General features: G+C 42.5%; 1 protein-coding gene across 7 annotated transcripts in view; it reads left to right on the top strand.

The window, feature by feature from the left end:
• MFAP3L (microfibril associated protein 3 like) overlaps positions 1-23,243 on the top strand; it is a 79,373-nt gene extending 56,130 nt beyond the window's left edge. For all 7 annotated transcript variants that reach the window (XM_033942435.1, XM_033942397.1, XM_033942378.1 and 4 more), the window contains one exon: positions 21,945-23,243. In XM_033942435.1, coding sequence (XP_033798326.1) covers positions 21,945-22,780 — 836 coding nt within the window. In that variant the 3' untranslated portion in view covers positions 22,781-23,243. The remainder of the gene's footprint in view (positions 1-21,944) is intronic.
• The last annotated feature ends 1,420 nt before the right edge of the window (positions 23,244-24,663 follow it).

The following is a 24,663-nucleotide window of genomic DNA, read 5'->3' as shown; positions in this document are numbered from 1 at the left end:
TGCCTTTAAAGATTCTGCATATTGTAACTCGCTGCCTGTCCAGCTCTCTTCGATGTAAACCGCCTAGAAATCTCACGACTAATGCGGTATAGAAGAATAAAGTTATTATTATATTTGAATTTAACATCAAAACTGATCAAAAAGTTGCAGTTGCTCCAGAATACTGTGGTTAGATTAATTTTTGGTTTAAAAAGATATGAAAGTGTTGCGTTAGGGCAGGGGTAGGCAATTCGAGAGCTGGAGCCAGGTCAGGTTTTCAGGTTATCCACAATAAATATGCATGAGATAGATTAGCATCTCAAGGAGGCAGTGCATGTAAATCCATCTCATACATATTCATGGTGGAGATCCTGAAAACCTGACCTGACTCCGGCTCTCGAGGACTGGAATTGCCTAACCCTGCATTAGGGTATAAGAATCTTCATCGGTTATCGATTAAGAGTCAAATTAAGTTTAAATCAGCTTGCAAAGTTCATTGTATAATACAGACTGACTCTTCAGATAATCTGATTTTGCTTTTTTCTCATTTGCATTATTCTTCCACCAGATTATGTGGTATTTTATCATTACACTTTCCACATATTAGAGGATTACGGTATAACCAACACTCGACTCCTCTTTTGCTTACGCTGCCATTACAATTTGGAATAATCTACCTGTTCACATTAGTGGTGTAGGGAGAGCCCATTTAGCAGTGTTAAAATATAACACTGATGACAAGAGCAACTGCCCCTGAGGAAGCATGCCAGTGAAACGGCTGGGTAGCCATCAGGCTATAAGTTAAGTGCTCTTCCTAAAATTATGTACAGCACCACATAGATGCATTAGGGTATCAATACCTGCATTAAAAATTTAACAAGACCGATGATGAACACATCTAGCACGGAACATTAAAAAAGGGGATAAATCCTTCTTCAGGTACATTAGCGACAGGAAGAGAAACAAAGATGGGATAGAACGCCTCAAGCAATCAGACGGAAACTTTGCAGAATCTGATTCTACCAAAGCAGAACTACTAAACGAATACTTCTGCTCAGTATTCACCTGTGAAGCGCCGGGAGCTGGTCCACAACTACAGACAAAAGACAGCCAAAATGACCTGTTTCAGGATTTCGAGTTTACTCCCAGTAGCGTCTACTACGAACTTTCAAGACTCAAAGTAGACAAAGCCATGGGACCAGACAATCTACACCCCAGGGTGCTCAGAGAGCTGTGTGAAGTTCTGGCCGAACCACTATCCGTGCTCTTCAATCTTTCCATGCGCACGGGAAGAGTACCCCTGGACTGGAAAACGGCTAACGTAATTCCACTCCACAAAAAGGGCTGCAGAACAGAAACAGAAAATTACAGACCGGTGAGTCTCACATCCATAGTGTGCAAACTCATGGAAACACTGATCAAACAGAAACTCGACAAAATTCTAGACGAAGAAAATCTACGTGATCCACACCAACATGGATTTACCAGGGGAAGGTCCTGCCAATCAAATCTGATTGACTTCTTTGACTGGGTGACTAGTCATCTGGATGCCGGGGAGTCCCTGGAAGTGATATATTTGGACTTCAGCAAAGCTTTTGATAGCGTCCCACACCGCAGGCTGTTGAACAAACTAAAATCGATGGGATTAGGGGATACACTCACTACATGGGTTAGGGATTGGCTTAGTGGTAGACTTCAAAGGGTGATGGTAAACGGTACCCCCTCCAAAACGTCAGCCGTGATGAGTGGAGTACCACAGGGCTCCGTCTTGGGGCCGATTCTATTCAATTTATTCATAGGAGATATGACCCAAGGGCTCAGAGGAAAAGTATCACTGTTTGCCAACAACGCAAAACTATGCAACATAGTAGGTAAAAGCAGTGTGCCTGACAGTATGACACAGGACCTACGACAGCTGGAACAGTGGTCGTCAACTTGGCAGTTAAGCTTCAGTGCTAAAAAATGTAAAGTGATGCACCTAGGAAAAAAAAATCCACACAGAACTTACACACTAAATGGTGAAACCTTGACCAGGACCATGGTGGAACGTGATCTAGGAGTGATCATCAGTGATGATATGAAGGCTGCCAATCAAGTGGAGAAGGCTTCGTCCAAGGCAAGACAAATGATGGGCTGCATCCGTAGGGGTTTTGTCAGCAGAAAATCTGAAGTCATAATGCCACTGTACAGATCCATGGTAAGACCTCATCTGGAGTATTGTGTTCAATTCTGGAGACCACACTACCGGAAAGATGTGCTGAGAATTGAGTCGGTGCAGCGAATGGCTACCAAGATGGTCATGGGGCTCAGGGATCTCATGTATGAAGAAAGGCTAAAAAAACTGTGGATGTACTCACTGGAGGAACGAAGAGAGAGGGGAGACATGATTGAGACCTTTAAGTATATTACAGGACGTATAGAGGTGAAAAATGATATCTTCTGTCTTACAGGGCCCTCAGTCACCAGAGGGCACTCGCTGAAAGTCAAGGGAGGGAAATTTCATGGTGATGCCAGGAAGTACTTCTTCACCAAAAGGGTGGTCGATCATTGGAACGAGCTACCTCAGAAAGTGATTGAGGCCAACAACGTGTCAGATTTTAAGAGAAAATGGGATATCCACGTGGGATCTCTAGGGAAGTAAAAGTCAGGGAGTGGGTCATTGGTATGGGCAGACTTGATGGGCCGCGGCCCTTTTCTGCCGTCAATTTCTATGTTTCTATGTTTCTATTACCCCAGTAACGACATGAAATAAGTACAAGTAGTATCTTGGGTGTTTGAGGTCTTGGTATATATAAAAATCAGCTGCAATCAGTTTGTAAAAATATGATAACTTTTTTTAATATGATGTGTTGTAATATTCATGGTATGATATTTTAATTTTAATAATATAACTTTATTCTTTTATACCGCCATAACTAAAAGATCTAGGCGGTTTACACGAAAAAGAGCTGGACAATCGGCGAAATACAACAATACAGTAGAAAATACAAATATTTATAAAATAGAATTTCAATAATAAAACTCACTAAGGGCTCCTTTTACGAAGCCACATTAGCGGTTTTATCGCACGCAACTTTTTAGCGAGCGCTAACCTCCACGCTAGCCGAAAAAATACCGACTGCTCAAGAGGATGCGGTAGCGGCTAGCGCGGCCGGCAAATTAGTGTGCACTATTACGCGCGTTAAACCACTAACACAGCTTCGTAAAAGGAGCCTTAAGTAATAAACTTATCGAACAAAGTGGTCTTAATTAATTTCCGAAAACTGCAATAGGATAGCATAGCTTGCTGAATACCAAGATTGTTGCCTACCAGCTTGAAATGCTAGGGTCCTATCTAAGAAGGTCTTATATCTACACCCATTAATTTTTGGATAAGCAAATAAGTAGAAGTTTCTAGTTTCTCTTGATGGTCTATGCAACACAAAATGAGGAAAAAGGTAAGCTGGAGACAATCCCAATATCAGATTGCTTTTGTATTCTTTTTGTATTTTTAACAGCTTCTTTGGATGTAAATAGCTTTGCACCTTTTTGGTACAGTACAATGAATAAGTTGTGTATTAGATTAGTTTAACTTCGATCCTCTTGTCTCTACTTGTTCTTGCTTTTCTCTCTGTTCTCGCATTCCTTCTTTAAAGGATTCTTCTTCAGTCTTCCTCTCATGACATCATAATGTCTTTCCTCTGTGTCTATCTGTCTCTCTGCGGTTTCTTTCTACAGCTTCCCTTGTAGCAACTTCCTTTCTTTTACTCTTATTCCCTCTTCTACTCTCATGCTTTTCTCACATTCCTGTCCCTAGGAGCCAACTTTTCAAAATGACTGGGGGGTGCTAAACCCAACAAAACCACCCCTCCTTAAACACACTCGTATAGTTTGCTAAGCACTGGGGGGGTTCTCGAGCACCCGTAGCACCCACAGAGCTGGCTCATAGGTTCATGTCTGTTCTCTCCACTATTACTAGGGTTACCAGATTTTCTGTTTGAAAAATCCAGACCCTTAGACCCCCAGTTCCACCCATTCCCGGCTCCACCCCCCACTGCCTGCTCTCGTCGGGCAGGAGGATATGCGCGGATGTGACGTGATGGCACGTACGTGTGATGTCATCACATGGCATCTGCGCATGCGCAGATGCCCTCCTGCCAGATGGCGATTTGAAAGAAGCTTTTCAAAACCTGGACAAAGTGCCGGGTTTTGAAAAGCTGTCCGGACCCCTGGACACATCCTCAAAAAGAGGACATATCCGGAGTAAACCCAACTATTACCCCCCCTTTTCGTCAGCTGCTCTTTTCCCAGTCCTACACAGTTACTCTTCATCTCTTTCAGCTCCTTGTCTGTCAGCAGCTTGTGCCTCACCCCCCCCCCCCCCCACCTGCTCTTCTTCCTCTCCTTCTGTTCCAGATCCTATTTCCTTGTGCCAGCAACCTTTCCCCCACACGACCCATACTCTACATGAGAGTCTCTCACCCTCGGAGCATATGTCTACTCCTCTCCCACAGCTCCAATATCAGTCCCTGTCCCCATCATTCAGCCTTTCTTTCCTTTACAGCTCCTTTTTGCCTCTTCCAATATTTCTCTCTCCTAGCCAGTAAACCCTTTAAATTCCTTCACCGCTTTTAGCCCTCTCTATTCTTCTCCCACTACATGTCTGTCTCTCTTTACCTTGACTGCTTATAGGTATTACTTTGGCAACATACATAAAATTGTCATACTAATAAAGTTATCCGAGTCTGTCCTTTTTGTCAGTGTCGGTCTGCTGCTCCTTCCCAGTTGGCAGCAGGTAAGCCACAGCAGTTCACTCCTCCTCCAGTCTGATAGACACAGCTTACCAAAACCCTGCAGGAGCAGTAAGTAGGATACAGATAGAAGCACTCCCTTCCTGTGATTTCCTGTAATCTCTGTAGAGTGGAGCTTGTTGGCCCAGATATACAGATTTACTGGGAACGATATTGGAGGTATTCAAGCACCCACAGAGCTGGCACCTATGGAAACATGGAAAATTGGCCATTTTCCAGCTGCACTAAAAATGTTCTTAGCATGCAAGAAAGACTTGCATAAGGGTGTGCTTGTAAAAGGATCCCAAATGTGTTTAAGTGCAAATGTTGTGTGGTAATTGTTGGCAGCATGCCCAGCATGTTCTCTGCAATTACCACACTTCATTAGTATGTTTTTCAAGTGCAAAAGGAACAGGAGTCTTGAATAGTGGGTTATTTATCTTTACCTGTGAGTTTTTGCAGAAGGAATAATCTACAGCTTTTTAGTCCTGCCTCTTTGTGTCAGTGGGCAGTGCCCCCCTCCTCAGTTTTTCTTGCTCTGCAAGTGAGTTGAGAAGATGTCGTGTTTTGTTTTGTTTTGTTTTTTTCTTGTTCTGCAATTGTTGTTTTCGGGTTTTTAATTCAAAGTTCAAGGATTCACAGTGAGAGGTTCCCAAAAATCCTGGGACAGTTCTGCCTAGGAGAATATAGTCTCTAGTTCAGAGGACTGTAGCTGGGGGGCAAACCTTTCGCAGGGCACCTACCTAACTGGCCTGCACTGGCAGCCCTGGACCAAGGAAAGGACAACAGTGTGCAGACTGTTTAAAACAGTGGACTTAATGGAAGTCATTGCAGTATCTCTGAAAGAGTAAATTTGGAACCACCTCAGACTTCCACAGCTCAAATTTCTCTTATGAGAAATTTTTAAGATCCAGTGCACATTTTTCCTTCACATTCAGAGATTACCATGATGCTGAGGGAGCATTGGAAGGTACTAAAGGGCCCTTTGAGGGTTGCCAGAGCCATGACAAAATTGTTCCCGATGGCTTCTGAGTTCGACAGTTATTTGTCCCACCTAAGGTGGATTTGCTGGTAGTGCAAGTTCCTAGTGAAAGTGGAGTAATTTTAATGGATTCACAGGACCACAGAGTGAACTTGATCCTCAAACGACAGTTTGAAGCCCTAGCACTGGGTCTGAAAGGCAGCGGTGGCAGTTTCCTTTATGTTGTGTGCCTGCCATAAGATGCTGCGTCAGTCTCCAGCTTCGGAGGAGACCACATGCCTCCAAGTGATACATTCAGGGGTTGATTATGTTTCAGATGCTCTATATGGCGTGAGCAAAGTGTCTGCTTATTCTGTGTCCGCATGCAGAATGCTCTGGATCAGATAATGGATGAGAGATAGTGCCTCTAAAGCTACTTCAAGGAGACTTTCTTTCAAAGGACAAATGCTTTTTGACAAAAGGTTGGCCAACCTCATGGCCAGTGTGGCAGATCATCATCCTGAGTCATTACCAAATAGACCACATGTCCCAGGGAGGTCACGTCGTGGTTCCTTTCTTGGTTACATATAGTCTTGGCATTGGCGGACATTGGCAGGCTTATCTGTTCAGAGATCATTTCACGGATCTAGAAAGAGGTTTGGGGGCTCCAGAAGAGCTTAAACATCAGATTCCCACTCACCAGCCACTCCTAAGAAATCCCAATGATGCCAGGCCAGAGTCCAAATTACTGCGAATAGGATAGATACTCTCGGAGTTCAGGAAAGCCTGGGTTACAAACTCCTATTCTTTCATCCCCTTTGGGATTTCTTTGTGGATACTCCAGCCGGAAGACCGGAGAAGGTGGTCAAAGTCCAAGTAATAGTAAAACAGCTTCTGCAGATTCAAGGCATAGAGCCTGTGCCAGATGCAGAATCGGGCTCGAGCAGATACTCCATACTTTATCGTGCCTAAAAGACTCAGATGACTGGAGACCAAGCCTGGATCTGATAAGAATATAAGAATAGCCTTACTGGATCAGACCAATGGTCCATCAAACCCAGTAGCCCATTCTCACGATGGCTAATCAGATCACTAGTACCTGGCCAAAACCCAAGAAGTAACAATATTCCATGCTACTGATCCAGGGCAAGTAGTGGCTTCCCCCATGTCTTTCTCAATAACAGACTGTGGACTTTTCCTCCAGAAAATTGTCCAAACCTTTCTTAAAACCAGCACTAAAGGTTCCGGATGGAGACCATGCACGCAGTCATTACCTCGGTGATACCAGGGGAATTCCTAGCCTCGTTGGAATTGATGGAGGCTCACTTACATATTCTCTGAGCACAAAGTTCCTCAGGTTCCATGTGCTGAAAAAGCATTTTCAGTTCTTGGCACACCTGTTTGGTTTGGCAATAGCACCTCACACCTTTACCAAGGTGATGATGGTGGTGGCAGCAGTGCACCTGTGCAAGGCAGGGATTCAGGTACAGGAAACAAAAAGACAAGCACAAGACAAGCCTCGGTCCCAATAGCAAAACAAACAAAAACGAGGCAAGTGAGATATCTAAAACCACCCAAAGAAGCTACATTTATTAGTCCACAATCAAAATCCAATAGGGATAAACTTGCCCAACAGTACTGTTTAGCAGGGATTCAGGTACACCATGCTTGGACGATTGATTAATCAGGGCTCCTTCCAAGACCAATGGCCATGAGGCAGTGACTCAAGTTGTCCAGCTCCTGGGATGGATTATCAGTTTCTGAAAGTCACCTGGAACCGACCCAGTCCGTGGAGTACTTGGGGATCCTCTTCAGCATGACAGAAGGCCGTGTATTTTTTCCAGAGCCTCGCAAGCTGAAGCTTAGAACCCAGATGCAGCCGTGGGAGGAGCATGTATGGATCAAGGGCATTTCACCTCCAATGGAGATCGCTCTGAGGAAAGGAATGTTATTAGTGGTGTGCCTCAAGGTTCTGTTCTTGGGCCTGTTCTTTTTAAAATTTTTATAAATGATATTGCTGAAGGGTTGTCAGGTAAGATTTGCCTCTTTGTGGATGATATCAAAATCTACAATAGAGTAGACATGCCGGATGGTGTGAATAACATGAAGAAAGATCTGGCGAAGCTTGAAGAATGGTCTGAAATTTGGCAGCTAAAATTTAATGCTAAGAAATGCAAGGTCATGCATTTGGGCTGCAAAAACCAAAAGGAATGGTACAGTTTAGAGCACACATGTCAAACACAAGGCCCGCGGGCCAAATCCGGCCCGCCAGGCCTTGCAATGTGGCCCACACCGCGCTGTCATCACTGCACGCCGCTGCGTTCCATCACAATGACACGCGTTGACATAGGAGGCTTGTGATCTCGCCGGCCGTACTTGCTATCTATTACGCATGCGCATAGATAACAAGTCACGCGAGATTCAGGAGGCGTGACCTATAGTCCGGCATCCGATGTGGTTGTGCGGGTGGCAGAGCAGAGGAGAGAGTGAGTGTGCGGGCATAAAAAATACACAGCAGAAGCTGCCAGTTCCTGGCATAAAGTGCAGGCATAAAAATTGCAACAGAATCTGCTATCTGTACCCAGCCAGGCATTTATTGACTGACTTTTTTTTCTTCACTCCATCTGCCAAATCAAGCTATCCCTGTGCAGTTTTCAACTTTTTCCTTCTAACGCAGATTTCCAATAAACTACATCTTTTACTGCCAATATTGATCCCAAAATGTCCAGGAAAAGAAAAGTTGACGGTGAAGGCAGACAATTTAATGACAAATGGGAAAATGAATACATGTTTGTGCTTAGAGAGGGCAAACCAGTGTGTATATTGTGTTATGAGACAGTGTCGGTGATGAAAGAGTACAATATACGTCGTCATTTTGACACCAAACATAATGTTAAGTATGGCAAATATACTTTGGAAGAAAAGCATAAAATTGTTAAAGAACTAAAAGGCAAACTACAATCACAGCAGCAAATGTTTACAAAGGCTACAGCGAAAAATGATGCTGCAGTGAAAGCAAGCTTTATAGTGGCTGAAGAAATTGCCTGTACTTCAAGGTGTTTTTCAGAGGGTGCCTTTTTGAAGCAATGCATGCTAAAAGTGTGTGAGCAAGTATGCCCAGACCAGATACAGAGTTTTCAAAATGTCAGTTTGTCAAGAAACACCATTGCAGACAGAGTTCCAGAACTCTCAGGAAATCTATCATCACAGCTGGCCGAACAGGCATGCAGTTATCTCGCTTTTTCACTTGCTATCGATGAAAGCACAGACAACACTGATACAGCGCAGCTGTCCATCTTTATACGTGCTACGAAGACCGACCTCTCTGTCACTGAGGAACTTTTGGATGTAGCTGCCATGCATGGGACGACGACTGGTAGAGATATATTTGAGGCTATGGAGAAATCTATAAATAATTTTAAATTACCCTGGGAAAAGTTGATGGGGCTAACTACCGATGGCGCACCTTCAATGTGCGGAGAAAAGAAAGGCTTGGTTGGACTAATGAAGGAAAGAATGCAAAAAAGTCACTGCCACACACCCTTGATTACTTATCATTGCATTATCCACCAAGAGGCTATGTGTGGAAAAGTTCTAGACATGAATGACATAATGACCACAGTCATTAAAACTATTAACTTTATACGGGCACGTGGCCTGAATCATCGCCAGTTCCAGCAGTTTTTACAGGAGGTGGGTGCAGAGCATGGAGACGTGCCATACCACACAGAAGTAAGATGGCTGAGCAAGAGCGCAGTCCTCAAAATATTTTTTGAGCTCAGAGAACAAATTGCTCTTTTCATGGAAAGTAAAGGAAAGCCCTTGCCTGAACTGTCGGATCCCGCCTGGCTTTGTGATTTTGCTATGATGTGTGACATATACGAGCATCTCGCCCAACTGAATCTGAAGCTGCAGGGACGCAAACAAGTCATCACGAAGATGTCTGACATGATCACAGCATTCCAGCGTAAACTTCAACTATGGAAGTCCCAACTGGAACAGGACAATCTTGCCCACTTTCCCATTTGTTTGAGTATCTCAACCATTATTTCTGGTACTTTTCCTTGCAGTCGGCTGGCTACCAAAGTTAGCCGTTTACTAAGTGAATTTGAGCGGCGCTTCTCTGACTTTAGAACACAGCACTCAGGCTTTGACATCTTTGCCAATCCTTTTACAGTTGATGTCAACAATGTGCCCCATCACCTTCAGATGGAGATAATCGAGCTTCAGTCTGACAGTGGCCTGAAATCAAGGTTTCAGGATGTTGAAATTGAGGACTTCTACCCTCTACTGCCCCCTGACTCAATGCCAGAGCTCCGACTTCATGCTGCCCGTATTCTATCCATGTTCGGGAGCACCTATCTTTGTGAACAGATGTTTTCAATAATGAATCTGAACAAAAACAAGCACAGATCACGCATTACTGATGACAACCTCCATGCTGTTTTGCGGGTTGCTACAGCCCAAGAAATAAAACCGAACATTGACTCATTGATCCGGGGAAAACGGTGTCAGACATCTAGCCAGAAAACAAAACAATGAGCATTTTAGGTACATTCCAATATTACTGTTTTGCTTGATACCAATATTACTGTTTTGCTTGATAGCATGTGAGTTGGTTAACAGCACTGTTAAGGAAAAGATTGTTCCACTCATTTTAAATTCACATTTCTGGTTAACATTGTCAGTTTATGACTGTTCAGTAAACCATTCGGCCCGCGATTTAGGCTGGATTTTAGATTTTGGCCCCTTCTTTGATTGAGTTCGACACCCCTGGTTTAGAGGGTGAAGAACTTATGTGCACGACGGAAGAGCGGGACTTGAGTGTGATTGTATGTGATGATCTTACGGTGGCCAAACAGGTTGAAAAGTTGACGGCAAAAGCTAGAAGGATGCTAGATTGCATAGGGAGAAGTATGACCAGTAGGAAAAAGGAGGTATTGATGCCTCTTTATAAGACTGTTGAGACCTCATTTAGAATATTATGTACAATTCTGGAGGCCACACCTTAAAAAGATATGAAAAGGATGGAATCGGTCCAGAGGAAGCCTACTAAAATACTGTGTGGTCTTCATGAAAAGGCGTATGGGGACAGACTTAAAGATCTCAATCTATATACTTTTGAGGAAAGGCGGGAGAGGGGAGATATGATAGACGTTTAAATACCTATGTGGTGTAAATGTGCATTAGTCGAGTCTCTTTCATTTGAAAGGAAATTCTACAATGAGAGAGCATAGGATTAAGTTAAGAAGTGATAGGCTCCGGAGTAATCTGAGGAAATACTTTTTTACAGAAGGGGTGGTAGATGCATGGAACAGTCTCCCGGAAGAGGTGGTGGAAACAGAGACTGTGTCTGAATTCAAGAGGGCCTGGGATAGGCACGTGGGATCTCTCAGAGAGAGAAAGAAATAATGGTTTCATGTGGGTGGGCAGATTAGATGGGCCATTTGGCCTTTATCTGCCGTCATGTTTCTATGTTCCTTGAAAACGCACAAAGTGTTACATAATAAGAGAGATCTGCACCTAATTTAGGCATGAGAATTTATATTAGGTCTCGGTTGGTATAAATCCTTGTGCCCAAAATTGGGTACAGATCTTGGCATCAAGCACCATTCTATAAATGGCACCCAACCCTGAGCACTGCTTAATGCTAATTTTTATTGGTGCCGATTTTTCAGTACCCTTTACAGAATTTATTCTCACACTCATAAAAGATCTAAACCAGATTCATACTACCCCCCTCCCCCCAAGCTTTATCTATGCCAGATGATTCAACAGCATCTGGTACTTTTCTGACTCAAATGCTGTGTTTAGATTAAATAATTCCTGCATTCTGCTTAGTCCAAAATTAGCTTCAGATCATTGACAATAGCAGTGAACGTTGTCTCTCTGCTCTTTTTAACCCTGAAACCTGCTTGTGAATTTGCTGGATAGCCATCATCTTTCAAAAATCCCTATAATTGCAAGAATATTGTTCTTTTTAGCAATTTACCTAAATATGAGAGGTGGGATACTGATCCCAAATTTTCCACATTATCTGTTAGATGTGTGTGTCATATTAATCATTTTTCTTTCGTATTACTAAAAAAACTTCAACCTCCTGAGCAAAGCTCCACTGGATATAAAATTTGTGGCCAATATAATTACATTTAGTAAATAATGGGATATAATGACCCCATTATTGTACTTCTTTACACTGGCTTCTTGTGGAGCTAAGAATTACATAGAAAAATGAAGGCAGTTAAAGATGATGTGGCCTATCAAATCTGCCCATCCATGCTATTGAGGGCCGCTGAAAGACAAAGATGGACTTGGCGCAAACAATCTTAAGAGCCTCACTGCCCCCCCCCCCACCTTGCCCCACACCATCAGCACGTTAGCTCTGTTCTACTGCCAGCCATGGGTCCTTGCTCCTCCTTCTTCCTGTCACATCTCCACCTACTTATGTGGAAACAGGAAATACTTCATGTGGGTGGAGATAATGTGGCAGGAAGCAGAAGGAGGACCAAGGAGGATCTGTGGTGGAATAGCATTAAAGCGATAATGGCACAGCAGGAGACATTTAGCAAGTTTCTGCCTGTGTTGGGCCAGGAGGGAGATTTAAAATTGTTGGCAGGTAGCACACCTCTATTGTTAGTGCTGTTACTGCTACAGCCCCACTCCCCCCCACCTTTGAAGGTCTAGAATGGGGAATCTTGCCCTCCCTGCCATCTACTATCCTTTCTTCTCCCTTAGAGTTCATATGTAATTGTCCCAAGCTTTCTTGAATCCAGATATAGTTTTCATCTCCACCGTCTCTACTGGACCATTGGTTTTTTTCTGAGGTGGTCGCTGCTATTTGGAGAGAAAAAAACTCCCCAGTGAGCTGAAAGATACTCTTTGTTCTTTGCAATTCTGATGGGATAAAATAGTATGAACCCAGAATAATGAAGAATGGGTATTAAATGATGGTAATGGAGATTTGTTTTCTATGTAATTTATTAATCCTTTGTTTTGTTTTTTAGTTATATAGGAGGCTATTCTATACGTGTGGGTGCTTCCATTGTTTTTTATGTTTTGCTTTAAAAATTTTATTGCATGTTTTACTGTAACCTGTCTAGTTAATAGGTGGGTTATTACAGAAAAAATAAATAAATTAGAAATCACAAAGCCATTTTTGGCAAATGCCTGTTCTATAGCTCAGGTATCTAGTTTCATTATAGAATACTAGCATAGTGCGGTATTAGTGCATTTGTAAATTAAAGGAAAGGGAATAGAAACCCCACGTAAAATCCAACAAAAAGAAAGCAAGTGGGGAGTAGGATAGAACACGTCAACCTTGAGACAATCTTTATTTCTATGAACTCAAATTAAAATACATGTAAAAGCACATGAATAAAAAGTCCTGTAAACATAATGTCCTTATTGTGGAATGATCCAGTTAATGACCCAACATGGTCCATGTTTCGGCCTGCCTTAGGGGTGTGATTATTGGTCTAGAAGAAATACACTTTACACGAATAAAGGTCAAGACTGCATAAATAAAATACAAATCAACATGAACTCATAGAAAACTCATGAACTCATAGAAAAGAACAACACTAAATCAATAGACTATAAATAAAATCAAATGGCATGAAAGTGAGTTTTTGGGTTTTTTTTTAAACCAGTGATTTGTGTCTGTGGGGAAAAATATGTGGAGGGGCATTTTCGATAGGACATATAAGTCTGAGGTTGGATTTTTTTGGGCAGAACGTCCACAAACCCAAGAGAAAAAAATGTCCATTTTCAAAGCTGCCAGACCATCTATCTAGCTTTTATTTTTGAAAATGATCTAGGTTAATATATCTAGTTATAAGTTTTGGTCCTTTTTGGCTATTTTCAAAAATAAAAACGTCCCCATGAAAAATGCACAAAAGCAAGTTTTGTAGATGTACCCAACTACCTTATCTGCAGCAGAGGAATCCCCATCAGCTGAGCCAGTTTTGGAGATTCCTGCCAATTCAGCTGATAGGGATTCACCCTGCTAGGATCAGCTGAGCTGCAGAGCCTTACACACCATCCCCCAACATTTTTGAACACCCCCCACATCACCCAACACCACCATACCTTCCACTGCAAAATCAGCAGGGGAGAAGCCCACACCCTCTTGCCTACAGGGCTGCGTGCTGAGAATGATGGGACTTCCCCCTCCCAATGCATCTTGGGATGCAGTGGGAGGGGCCTAAGACTCTGATTGGCTCATTCACCATTTTGAGCTAACTGGGGCCTTAGGCCCCCTCCCACTGTATCCCAAGATGTAAGGAGAAAGGCCTGTGATTCTTAGCATTCAGCATTCAGTCCTGTAGGCAGGAAGGAATGGGCTTCCCTCCCGCTGATTTTGCAGCGGAAGGTACAGGGATGATGTGGGGGGGGTATTCAATGGTGTTGGGGGGGGGGCGGGTGTTCAATGGTGATGTGGGGAGCGGGTATTCTGATGTTTGGTGGTGTCGGGTGAGGGGGGGTCCAGAAATGTTGGGGGATGTCGGAGGAGGGATATAGGGTTCCGCAGCTCAGCTGATCTTGGCAGGGGGAATCTCCATCGGCTGAGCCAGCAGGAATCTCAGAAACCAGCTCAGCTGATGGGGATTTCTCTGCCATAATCAACTGATGGGAAGCCTTCAATGTGCTGTTTATTTTTCCCCCGTCTCTGGATGGTGAGAGGGGGGGTCAGTGACCACTGGGGGAGTAAGGGGGGGATCATGCCTTAATCCCTCCAGTGGTCATCTAGTTAGTTTGGGCAGCTTTGGGACACTTAGACGCTGGTAATTAGACCTGTTTTAGGTGTGTCTTAAGTTTCCTTTAGGAAAGCTTTGATTATCACTGCAGTACGTCCAGGTTTAATCCTGCCTGATTCCTGCCCTTAACACACCTCCCATCATGCCCCTTTGAGCTCTGGATGCACAACAGCTTAGAAGTGCTGCTGCACATCCAGAAACTTGATTTTGATTATTGGCACTTGGACGTCCCTGTTATTAAGACATCCGAGTGCCGACTTAGGCAGGTCTTTGGACAATTTAAAGTTATGATTTTGCCCCTCTTAATACATCTGACTCTGTTTAAAATTCATAATAGATCCTACCTTATCAATATCATTTAAATTTTCTTTAGAAATAAGCAGAACATGATGATATAAAATAGTTATGGTTATACCACATATTTTACTGTACTTTTTTTTTACTATTCTATTTTGTCTTGATCCTCTTAAAAGCATTTCCAGAAAGACAATTGAACCTGAAAACACAATATTGTGTTTTCAGGTTCAATTGTCTTTCTGGAAATGCTTTTACATGTATTTACATGTATTTTTAGTTACGAACTAAGGGATTTGGGGGACTTCTGTTAGTTTTTAATCACCCCATCAGTCAATCAATTAATGCGGGAACTATAAGAAAAGTTAGTTGAAAGATAGTTCTAAAGGTAGGCTACCTAAGCAGAGCTCTAAAGAGGATCCCATGGACTATCCCAGCAAACCTAGCAACAAAGTTATCTCATACAGCAAACAAAAAGACGTGGAGGGGCATAATCAAAAGAAACGTCTAAGTCTCTTTTGGGCCTAAGTCGCAAGTCACCCAAAGTCGGACATGGGAAAAGATCCGTTTTCGAAAATACGTCCAACATATTTTTTTTTCTTTCAAAAATCGTCCAACTGTTCATCCAGCCATCTGATCGTCCAGACCGCTAAGTCATCCTTCTTTATACCCCATTTTCAACCAAAAATTCATCCAAGTCCAAAACGCCTAGAAAAAGACCTTTTGGGTGCAGGAGGGGCCAGAAAAGTGATGGACTGGACACCCAGACATGGCACCAGAGTGGTGAGGTACCTTATAGGGCACTGCTGTAAACTTCACAAAAAGAGTCCCACATAAACATCTCACTACAGCTTCCTTATAGGTCATGGTGCACCACCCCAATAGCCCTTATGGCTGCAGGAGCCACTAATATGGCAGTACAAATGGGTTTGGGTTTTTTTTGGGGGGATGCACATATTTTACCATGAATGCAGTGATTAGAGTGGCTTATGGGCCTGGTCCTCCTCTCCATGGTTCACTAACCCACCCCCAAGACTACTTAAGCCACCTCTGTTCAGCTTTACTAGGCTTTTCTATTCCAGGCTGTGCCAGATGCTGATGTTCTGGAGGCAGATATGTAAAGTTGTTATGATTTTTAGGGGGGTCAGTGATGACTGGGGCAGTGTGTGGGGGGTCTATACTGTGTGTCTAGTGCTTATCTGGTCACTTTGGATACCTTCTTGTGACTTAGACCTGGTTTTAGATGACCTAAGTCACAACGTCCAAGTTCCGTCTAGGCAGTGTTGTAAAACTTTCGGTTATACATACAGTACGACTAAGTCTAGGACAGCCCAAGTCCCGCCCAAATCCCACCCTCAACACTCCTCCTGACACGCCCCTTTTAGCTCTGGTCGTTCAGCAGCACTGTGAAGGCCTAGATCATTTTTAAATACGTCTAAAACCCAATTTGATTATCGGCACTTGGAAGACCTGTCTTAATGATCGTCTAAGTGCCGATTTAGGCCGGTTTTTAGACATACAGTATTTCTGTTTCGATTTTGAGCCCTATAACTTCTGGAACCACAGAATCAGTGGATAGTTCGTAGATCAGGGGTTGCTCAGTGTTGGGTCCTCAAGGGTTGAAACCGAGTTGGGTTTTCAGGATTTTCATCAATAAATATGCATGAGATCTATTTGCATTCTCTGCCTCCATTGCATACAGATAGATCTCGTGCATATTCATTGTGGAAATTCTGAAAACCCAATTGGGTTGCAAACCTTGAGGACCAACGTTGAGTACCACTGCCATAGATGGAACAGTCATTATAGAAAATCTTCTGATTAGGGTATCGCCTAAATATGATGTGAACTTAGGATAAATCTTGAAGTACTGTACTGTATTCTAATTGCTTGAAAAATGCAATTTTCCATTTTGCCTCTCAGGGCATATACCTAGGTATTATCTTTCAGCAGTAGTCACCTGTCCATTGGGGATCTGAAGGAATCCAGTTGAATGAAATATTTTTAGAATCCAGTTTTAAACTTTAGAATCCAGTTGAATAAAATATTTTTATATAGAACCATAGAAGGTAGAAGTTTGCCTTTATACTAAAATGTTTCTTCATTTTGTATTCTGGGAGTACCCAGGTACTATCTGCAAAAGACACATAGGAGTCCTTTTTACTAAGGCACACTAGTTGTTATAGCATGCGCTAAATGCTAACACGTCCATTATATTCTATGGAAGCGTTAGCGTTTTAACGCGCACTAAAACAGCTAGTGCACCTTAGTAAAAGAGGGGGATAGTAATGACTCAAAACAAGTTACATCTGGGTACAGTAGGTATTTTTCTGTCTCCAGATAGCTTACAAGCTAAGACTGAAGCTGAGGCTATGGAAAGGCAAGATGGAATTTGAACCCTAGCTTCTCTGGTTCTCAACCACTGCTCTAATCATTAGGCTAGTCCCAGTGGCGTACCTAGGGTATGTGGCACCCGGGGCCATTCATTTTTTGACACCCCCCCATGTAAAAAAATATTTTTTGTAATGACCATGAAACGGAATAAATGGTCAGAATAGAAACAGGCAGTGAAAATTTTCTTATATTCCAAACATAACATAACATAAATTATGTCTGAATTTTCATGACATCAGAAGTACATATGGAGTAGTTGCAGGTGATACTTGGGACAGTTCTGATTGTGTTAGTTCTGTTTTATATGTTTTTTGAATAGAAGGGTTTTTATTTCTTTTTTGAAGGTTTTGTAGTTTGTGGTCGAGGTCAATAGGTTGTAGAGTTGGGGGTCGAGTGTTGCAGCTCGAATGGCTAGGAGGTTGTCTAACAGTTTTTTTCTTTTGATGTTTTTGGTTGGAGGGTGTGTGAATGATGCTTGAGTTCTCCTATGTCTGGTTGAGGTGGATTGAATTATTTAGCTGAAGAAATTAGTTACCCCCCCATTCCACACACATTAATTCTCTTTCATTTTTGTTCCCAACGAGCAGATAAAAGATAACAAGATCCACATGAATGGCAAAGATTACGAAATTGATCAATCTATTAAAATATTAGGGGTTACCCTTGACAGGCACCTAACACTAGAAAAATACACTGATTAAATGTTCAAAAAATGTATCTCTACCCTATGGAAACTTCGCACCATCAAAAAATTCTTCGATGAATCATCCTTTCGTCTACTAGTACAAGCTTCCATCTTGAGTACTCTGGACTACTGCAACATCATATTCTTGGGAGCATACAAAAAGTCCCTCCAAAAGCTAAGATTAATCCAAAACACTGCCGTCCGTCTCATCTTTGGACTCAAGAAATGGGAACATATCTCTCCATACCTCCAAAAACTCCACTGGCTACCAGTAGAATCCAGAATACTCTTCAAGTTTGCCTGCATCAGCTTCAAAGCGATCTTCGGAATGCTACCAACCTACCTAGCCTCCCAATTCCTCACCTACTGCCCAAAAAAGACCTCCCGCAGAACAAACCTCTTTACCTACCCATCCCTGAAATCATGCCACTACAAGAAGTACCTAAACAGAATGCTTTCCTTCCAGGCAGCTCAACTGAACACATGGCTAGCAAAACCAATACTTGAAGCCACATCATACGTGGACTTCAGAAAATCTCTGAAGACCCGCCTCTTCAACACCACCTAAACCCTCCCCCTACCAATTATAAACCACATCGAAAGTCCTTTTCCCCTCCCCCAACGTCTTATGCTTTACCTCTCTTACGCTTATCATATATATCTAGCTGTAAACAGCACTGATCCTTAGTAACTGTTCATATTGTATCATCCTATAACTTAGTATAACATCCTGTAACTGTTCTCTGTCAATATCTTGAACCTTACTGTAATCACCCCAGCACCCGCTCACCTTATACTTTCCTGTATCTTATTGTAAACATCCTGTAATCGGTCTCTTGTTAATATCTTGTACCTTTCTGTAAACACCCCAGTACCTCATTGTAAACACACTGTAACTGTTTTTCGTGTTAACCTTTCTGTAAACACCCCAGTACCCTGTACCTCATTGTAAACATACTGTAACTGTTTTTTCGTGTTAATATTTCGTACCTTATTGTAACCACCCAGTACCTGCTCACTTTGTAATATCCTGTATCCTTCTGTTAACCCTGTACTCCCTCTAGACACGATTTCACTGTAAACCGCTTCGAACTTAGGGTATAGCAGTATATAAGAAATAAATTATTATTATTATTATTATAAAAAACACTGATAAGTTCTCAGAAAAAAAATACATTAAAATAAGAAGTGAAAACAAAGGCCCCTACAGATGAGAACATAACATAAGAATAGCCTAACTGGGTCAGACCAATGGTCCATCATGCCCAGTAGCCCATTCTCTTGGTAGCCAATCCAGGACACTAATACCTGGTCAAAACCCAAAGAGTAGCAACATTCCATGCTACCGATCCAGGGCAAGCAGACACTTCCCCCATGTCTTAATAACAGATTATGGACTTTTCCTCCAGGAATTTGTCCAAATCTTTCTTAAAACCAGCTACACTATCTGCTTTTACCATAACTTCTGGCCACTTCATTTTTAAGTTTAGATCTTTCCTTTCAAACAGAGACCTTGCTAGATGTCAAATACAGCACAAGGTAACTTCACATGGACTTAGTTGTGCAGGAAATGTGAATCTCCTCATACATCCACCATATAGTGCAAAAATGTGCAAAGGTCTGTTTTTTTCTTTCGATTACTACATAGCCTAATGCCACACAAGCAGCGCTGTTACAAACATATTCTGTAGGTCAATGCTAAGGATAACAAAGTTTCCTTCCTTGGACCAGAAGGAGATACTGATAAACCACTAGAAGAGATCCCAAAACAACTACCCAGGCACAACACCCAAAGACCCATTCAGTGTGTGAACCAGTTGACTGGAGTGGAGTGGACTAACTGGGGGGTGGAAATGGGCCCGGAGTTTGCTCAGCAGAATTTCCCAGACCACCTCTTCCTCTCAACACATTGACACGCTGCCGCCACCACCACTAGGAACACCTCACTGGGTAGGCCAGCTATGCTATAAACTTTATAAAACACATTATTATATTTTCTTATAAAGCACATATTTTAACTGAACTCTCTGACATCCTCAGCCTTTCCATTCACAAAAATAGAAGGAAGAAAAGTTCCCATTTCCTGCTGTCTCATGTCCCCGGCCTATACAATAATTTTTTTCTGCAGACCCTTCAAAAGTCTGACCAAATCCTCGTTTCACTTGCTTTATAAAGTACTGAGGATGCCATCTCTTCCCAATCCCAGGTCCTAAAGTCTAAGACAGTAGCGCAAACTAATGCTGCCAGATTCAGGAAAAAAAATTTTGATTCGAGAATTCAGCCTATTGAATTGGTTTTTCAATTCGATTTTCCTGCCCAGTTGGGTGATTTTTTTCAAAACTCCTGCTGGGTTTTATAGCTTTTTCACCCCCTTTGGCTTCTCCTAACCACACTGGCGCTGTGGTGTAAATAAAATAAAGAAACAAAAAGGACTTTTCCTCTCTCTGTTAAATCCTAGCTCACGTTTGCAGTCCAACACCAGCTCTGGCAGGATACACATTTCAAATCTGACATATTGTAATCACAAAACAGAAAATAAAATTAATTTTTCTACCTTTTGTTGTCTGGTTATATTTCAAATCTTGTTGGTCCAAGGCTCTGGTTTTCTTCTGATAACTTGCTTGCCAGGGTCTCCTTCTTTCTTCTTTCTGCCTGCTAACCATCCATCTGCCAACTCTGTCCTCCCTTTCCATTTCCCTTCCCTCCCCAGGAAGTCTGGTATCTTTCCTTTTTTTCATCTCCCTCCACAAATCCACCTTTTCTTAACTACCCTTTCATCCGGCATCTCTCTCTCCTTCCCCACCACCCCAGAGTCCACCATCTCTCCCTTTCTTTTCCCAATTACCCTCCTATCCAGTATCTCTGTCCTTCCTCCACACCATCCCTTGTGTCCAACTTCTCTCCCTTTCTGTTCCTTCCCTCCCTCCCTAAATCCCATGGTCCATCATCTCTCTCCCTCTCCTCTATTTTCAGACCCATTATTTCTTCCCCCCCCCAAAGTTTGGCATATGCACATCTTTTTGAACACCCCCTTCCCTCCGTGTACTTCTAAACCAGGGTCCCCCCCAAAGGCCTGTCCCCCTTAAAGGCCTGCCTGTCCCCCCTTGAAGGCCTGCACCCCCCCTTGAAGGCCTGCACCCCCCCGAAGGCCTGTCCCCCCCTTGAAGGCCTGTCCCACCCCCTTGTAGGCCTGTCCCCCCCCCTTGTAGGCCTGTCCCCCCCCTTGAAGGCCTGCACCCCTTGAAGGTCTGCACACCCCCCCGAAGGCCTGTCCCCCCCCTTGAAGGCCTGCCTCCCCCCTTGAAGGCCTGCCTGTCCCCCCCTTGAAGGCCTGCCTGCCTATCACCCCCTCCCCCTTGACGTCAGAGAAGGGGCGGGACCGCGGCGCAGGAAGCAGCGCCCAAGCAGCTCAGGGATCGCTGATGTTGCGATCCTGCTGCGGGCTGCTCCATAGGTGGTGCAGGAAGGTCAGTGGGGCGAGCGGTCCTTCGGGGGTGTGGGGGGGGACTGAACGGCAAGGCCGGGAGCACCCCTTTAGGGCTGGCACCCGGGGCGGACCGCACCCCCCACACCCCTCCCCCTTGGTACGCCACTGGCTAGTCCACTGCTACAGGATTCTAGGGCTTTCTCAGTAGTGACAATATTTTTAATGAGACCACATCCTCTGTGAAAGCTAAAATGCAGGAGTTGTCTAGGGTAGGTCAGTACGAGTGAGGAATCTTAAAACAGATATGTCTCGTAAAGCGCTCTGTACAATAAATTACAGACCAGTTACAATTTAAGTGGGTTTCCAAGGCAATTGGAAATACAATGTGTCCGTAACAGAAGCGGAATTTAAAACCAGTTGTCTGTTTCCCCATCTGCTCCTAACCACTAGGTCATGCACTGCAGAATTCAATCTAACCACAAATCATTTAAAAAATATATAAACCTTGTGGTAAAGAGTGTAGGTTGTATTAGAGAGGTTTGAATCCTGCTCAAATCTTACAGGCTAGATTTGATAAAAATTAAAATAAACTTCATTGTAGAGTAAATGTCAAAATGTGTACAGTTGCTGCTTATATACTTGACGGAACTCAAATCTAATGTGTTTTTGTCTCCTCCAGTAGGCAGATGGTGGATTCTTGATAGTGGCTTGTTGAATATTACCAGCGTGACCTTTGATGATCGAGGTAAATACACCTGTGTCGCTTCCAATTCTCATGGCAGTGTGAATAATACCGTTACTCTGAGGGTTGTCTTTACCTCTGGAGATATGGGAATCTATTACATGATTGTCTGCCTCATAGCTTTTACCATTGTTATGATCTTGAATGTCACCAGACTATGTATGATGAGTAGCCATCTCAAGAAAACTGAAAAAGCCATCAATGAATTCTTCCGGACGGAAGGAGCAGAGAAATTACAAAAGGCTTTTGAGATTGCAAAGCGTATTCCAATCATAACCTCGGCTAAAACTCTTGAGCTTGCCAAAGTAACCCAGTTCAAGACCATGGAGTTTGCTCGCTACATTGAGGAGCTAGCCAGGAGTGTTCCTCTTCCACCTCTCATCATGAACTGCAGGACAATAATGGAAGAGCTCATGGAAGTAGTTGGCCTTGAGGAGCAGGGACACACCTTTGGGAGGCAGGTCCCTTTAAGTCGAGAGGCTTCCAATGTACGTGAGGTTTATGCCATGCCCAATGCTTTAATGCGCAGTGATTCCCCCACTGACGATTCTGATGCCTCTTCGCTTCATGAACAGCCACGACAGATTGCAATAAAGGTGTCTGTCCACCCGTTGTCTAGAAAGGAATGTATAGACACACTGTCTCACCACAGTGAGCCATCTGACATCAACGAGGACAATACAGCACAAGCAGCAGCACTTTCTACTGAACTAGCAGCACCTGCTCTGACAGAGAGCAAAACGTCATGTATTATTTATGAAAGCCATGTGTAGTATTTATTTTCCAAATCTATGCATAACGAGGAGATCAGGTGTTGCCCTTTTTAAAATAAAAAAAAAGCACTTACCGTTAAGCCTTACTGGTTAAACTCCTATTGTATCTAAATCATGCATGTGGGCTCCTAGTCACTCTCTTCCTGGTCTAAATCAAATACGATCTGTTTAGGACTAAGTAATTACTATTATTTGCTGTTTTTGATATCGTTACTTACTTTTACTGTGCTGATTTACACATGTTTCTTTAGGTGTGAAGCACCTTAAGCTTTGACCACGCTAAGATGCTCAATTAGACACTGGACATGATAGTCAAAAACTACATTAGTTGATTTTATTTCTTTGTTCTGGCAGAGCTTATTCATTTTCTTTATGTTAATAAAAAGAAAATTGTTCTGAATATAAGATAATGCCCAGGAGGCAGCACTGTGATAATGAAATAAAGTTATGTTTGCTATTAAAATTCCTTTTTTTGTGACTTTCCTTATCAGTGGAGGGTGATTAAAGGAACATGAGATATTGGAGAAGATCAGTATTTACTCACTAGGAAGTCATGAACTTTGACTTCTTTGGAAGGGAGTCTACAGGGTGATCTACACAGGGTGAGGCAAAAAAAAAAAAAAAAAGGACCCACCCCTAGAGTTTTTTTGCTGTTTTTTTTCAGTAACTATTTTTAATTTCAATGAGAGATTTTATGTATTTATTTAATCTAACCATTAAATCTTAATTGTCTGACCACGTGGTCGTAAAAATATTAAATAATAGAAAAATCACCCGCTGTGAAATTGTGTAGAGCTGAGATAACTATTTTATTCAGTTAATGCAAATCTAAACATTATTAAAATGTATATGTGAATCTAAAGGGGTGGAAGAGCCTCAGAATATGGAGCAATTAACTCAACTGGGTTTCAAACGTGAACAATTCACTCGCTCCCATTTAAGCCATAGGCAAAACACCCCTTCCTTCCTTCCTTCCTACTTTTAATCTTTTTTTATATATAAATTATTTACTTATTTTTAAAAAAGGGTGTTACGCACCAATTCTTAGTTCACATTCAAAAATCAGCAAAAAATGTCCAGATAATTGCAATCAATTTCCAATAAGGAAGGAAGGGAGTGTTTTGCCTATTACTTAAATAGGAGTGAGTTTGAAACCCAGTTGGGTTAATTGCTCCATATTCTGAGGCTCTTCCACCCCTTTAGATTCACACATACATTTGAATAATGTTTAGAGATTTGCATTAACTGAATAAAATAGTTATCTCAGCACTACATAATTTCACAGTGGGTGATTTTTCTATTATTTAATATTTATTTAATCATCATCATACTTAACGTATTACTATTAAACATTTACTCCCCCTTTATGAAGTCGCATTAGGGTCAGCCATGGCGGTAAAGGCGCCGACACTTGTAGAATTCCTATGAATGTCGGAGCTTTTACCACTGTGGCCTGTGATGATAAACCCCAACACGGCTTCATAAAAGGAGGGATTAATTATTTTAAGCTATGTTGATGTTATTGATGTTTTAGCATTGCTGCCTATCAATTTTTGCACATTATAAATGAGTTAAAGCTCATAAAATAGTCATTCAAAGTGTGGCATAGTGGTTAGAGCTGTAGCCTCAGCACCCTGAGGTTGTGGGTTCAAACCTTGTATGGCTCCTTGTGACACTGGGTAAGTCATTTAATTCAGGTAGATAGACTGCGAGCCCCCTGGGACAGAAAAGAAAAATTTTTTGAGTACCTGATTTGTAACCTGTTCTGAGCTCATTTGGGAGGACAGGCTAAAAAAAACTGAATAAACGAATAAATAAATAGCGATAACAATGTGTCAGAATTTCGCAGTCACTATGAATGTTCAAAGAGGCTTATTCTATAA

This window comes from Geotrypetes seraphini, chromosome 1 (genome assembly GCF_902459505.1).
Source record: "Geotrypetes seraphini chromosome 1, aGeoSer1.1, whole genome shotgun sequence".
Classification (NCBI taxonomy): domain Eukaryota; kingdom Metazoa; phylum Chordata; class Amphibia; order Gymnophiona; family Dermophiidae; genus Geotrypetes; species Geotrypetes seraphini.
This window is presented reverse-complemented; position numbering and strand designations above follow the sequence as displayed.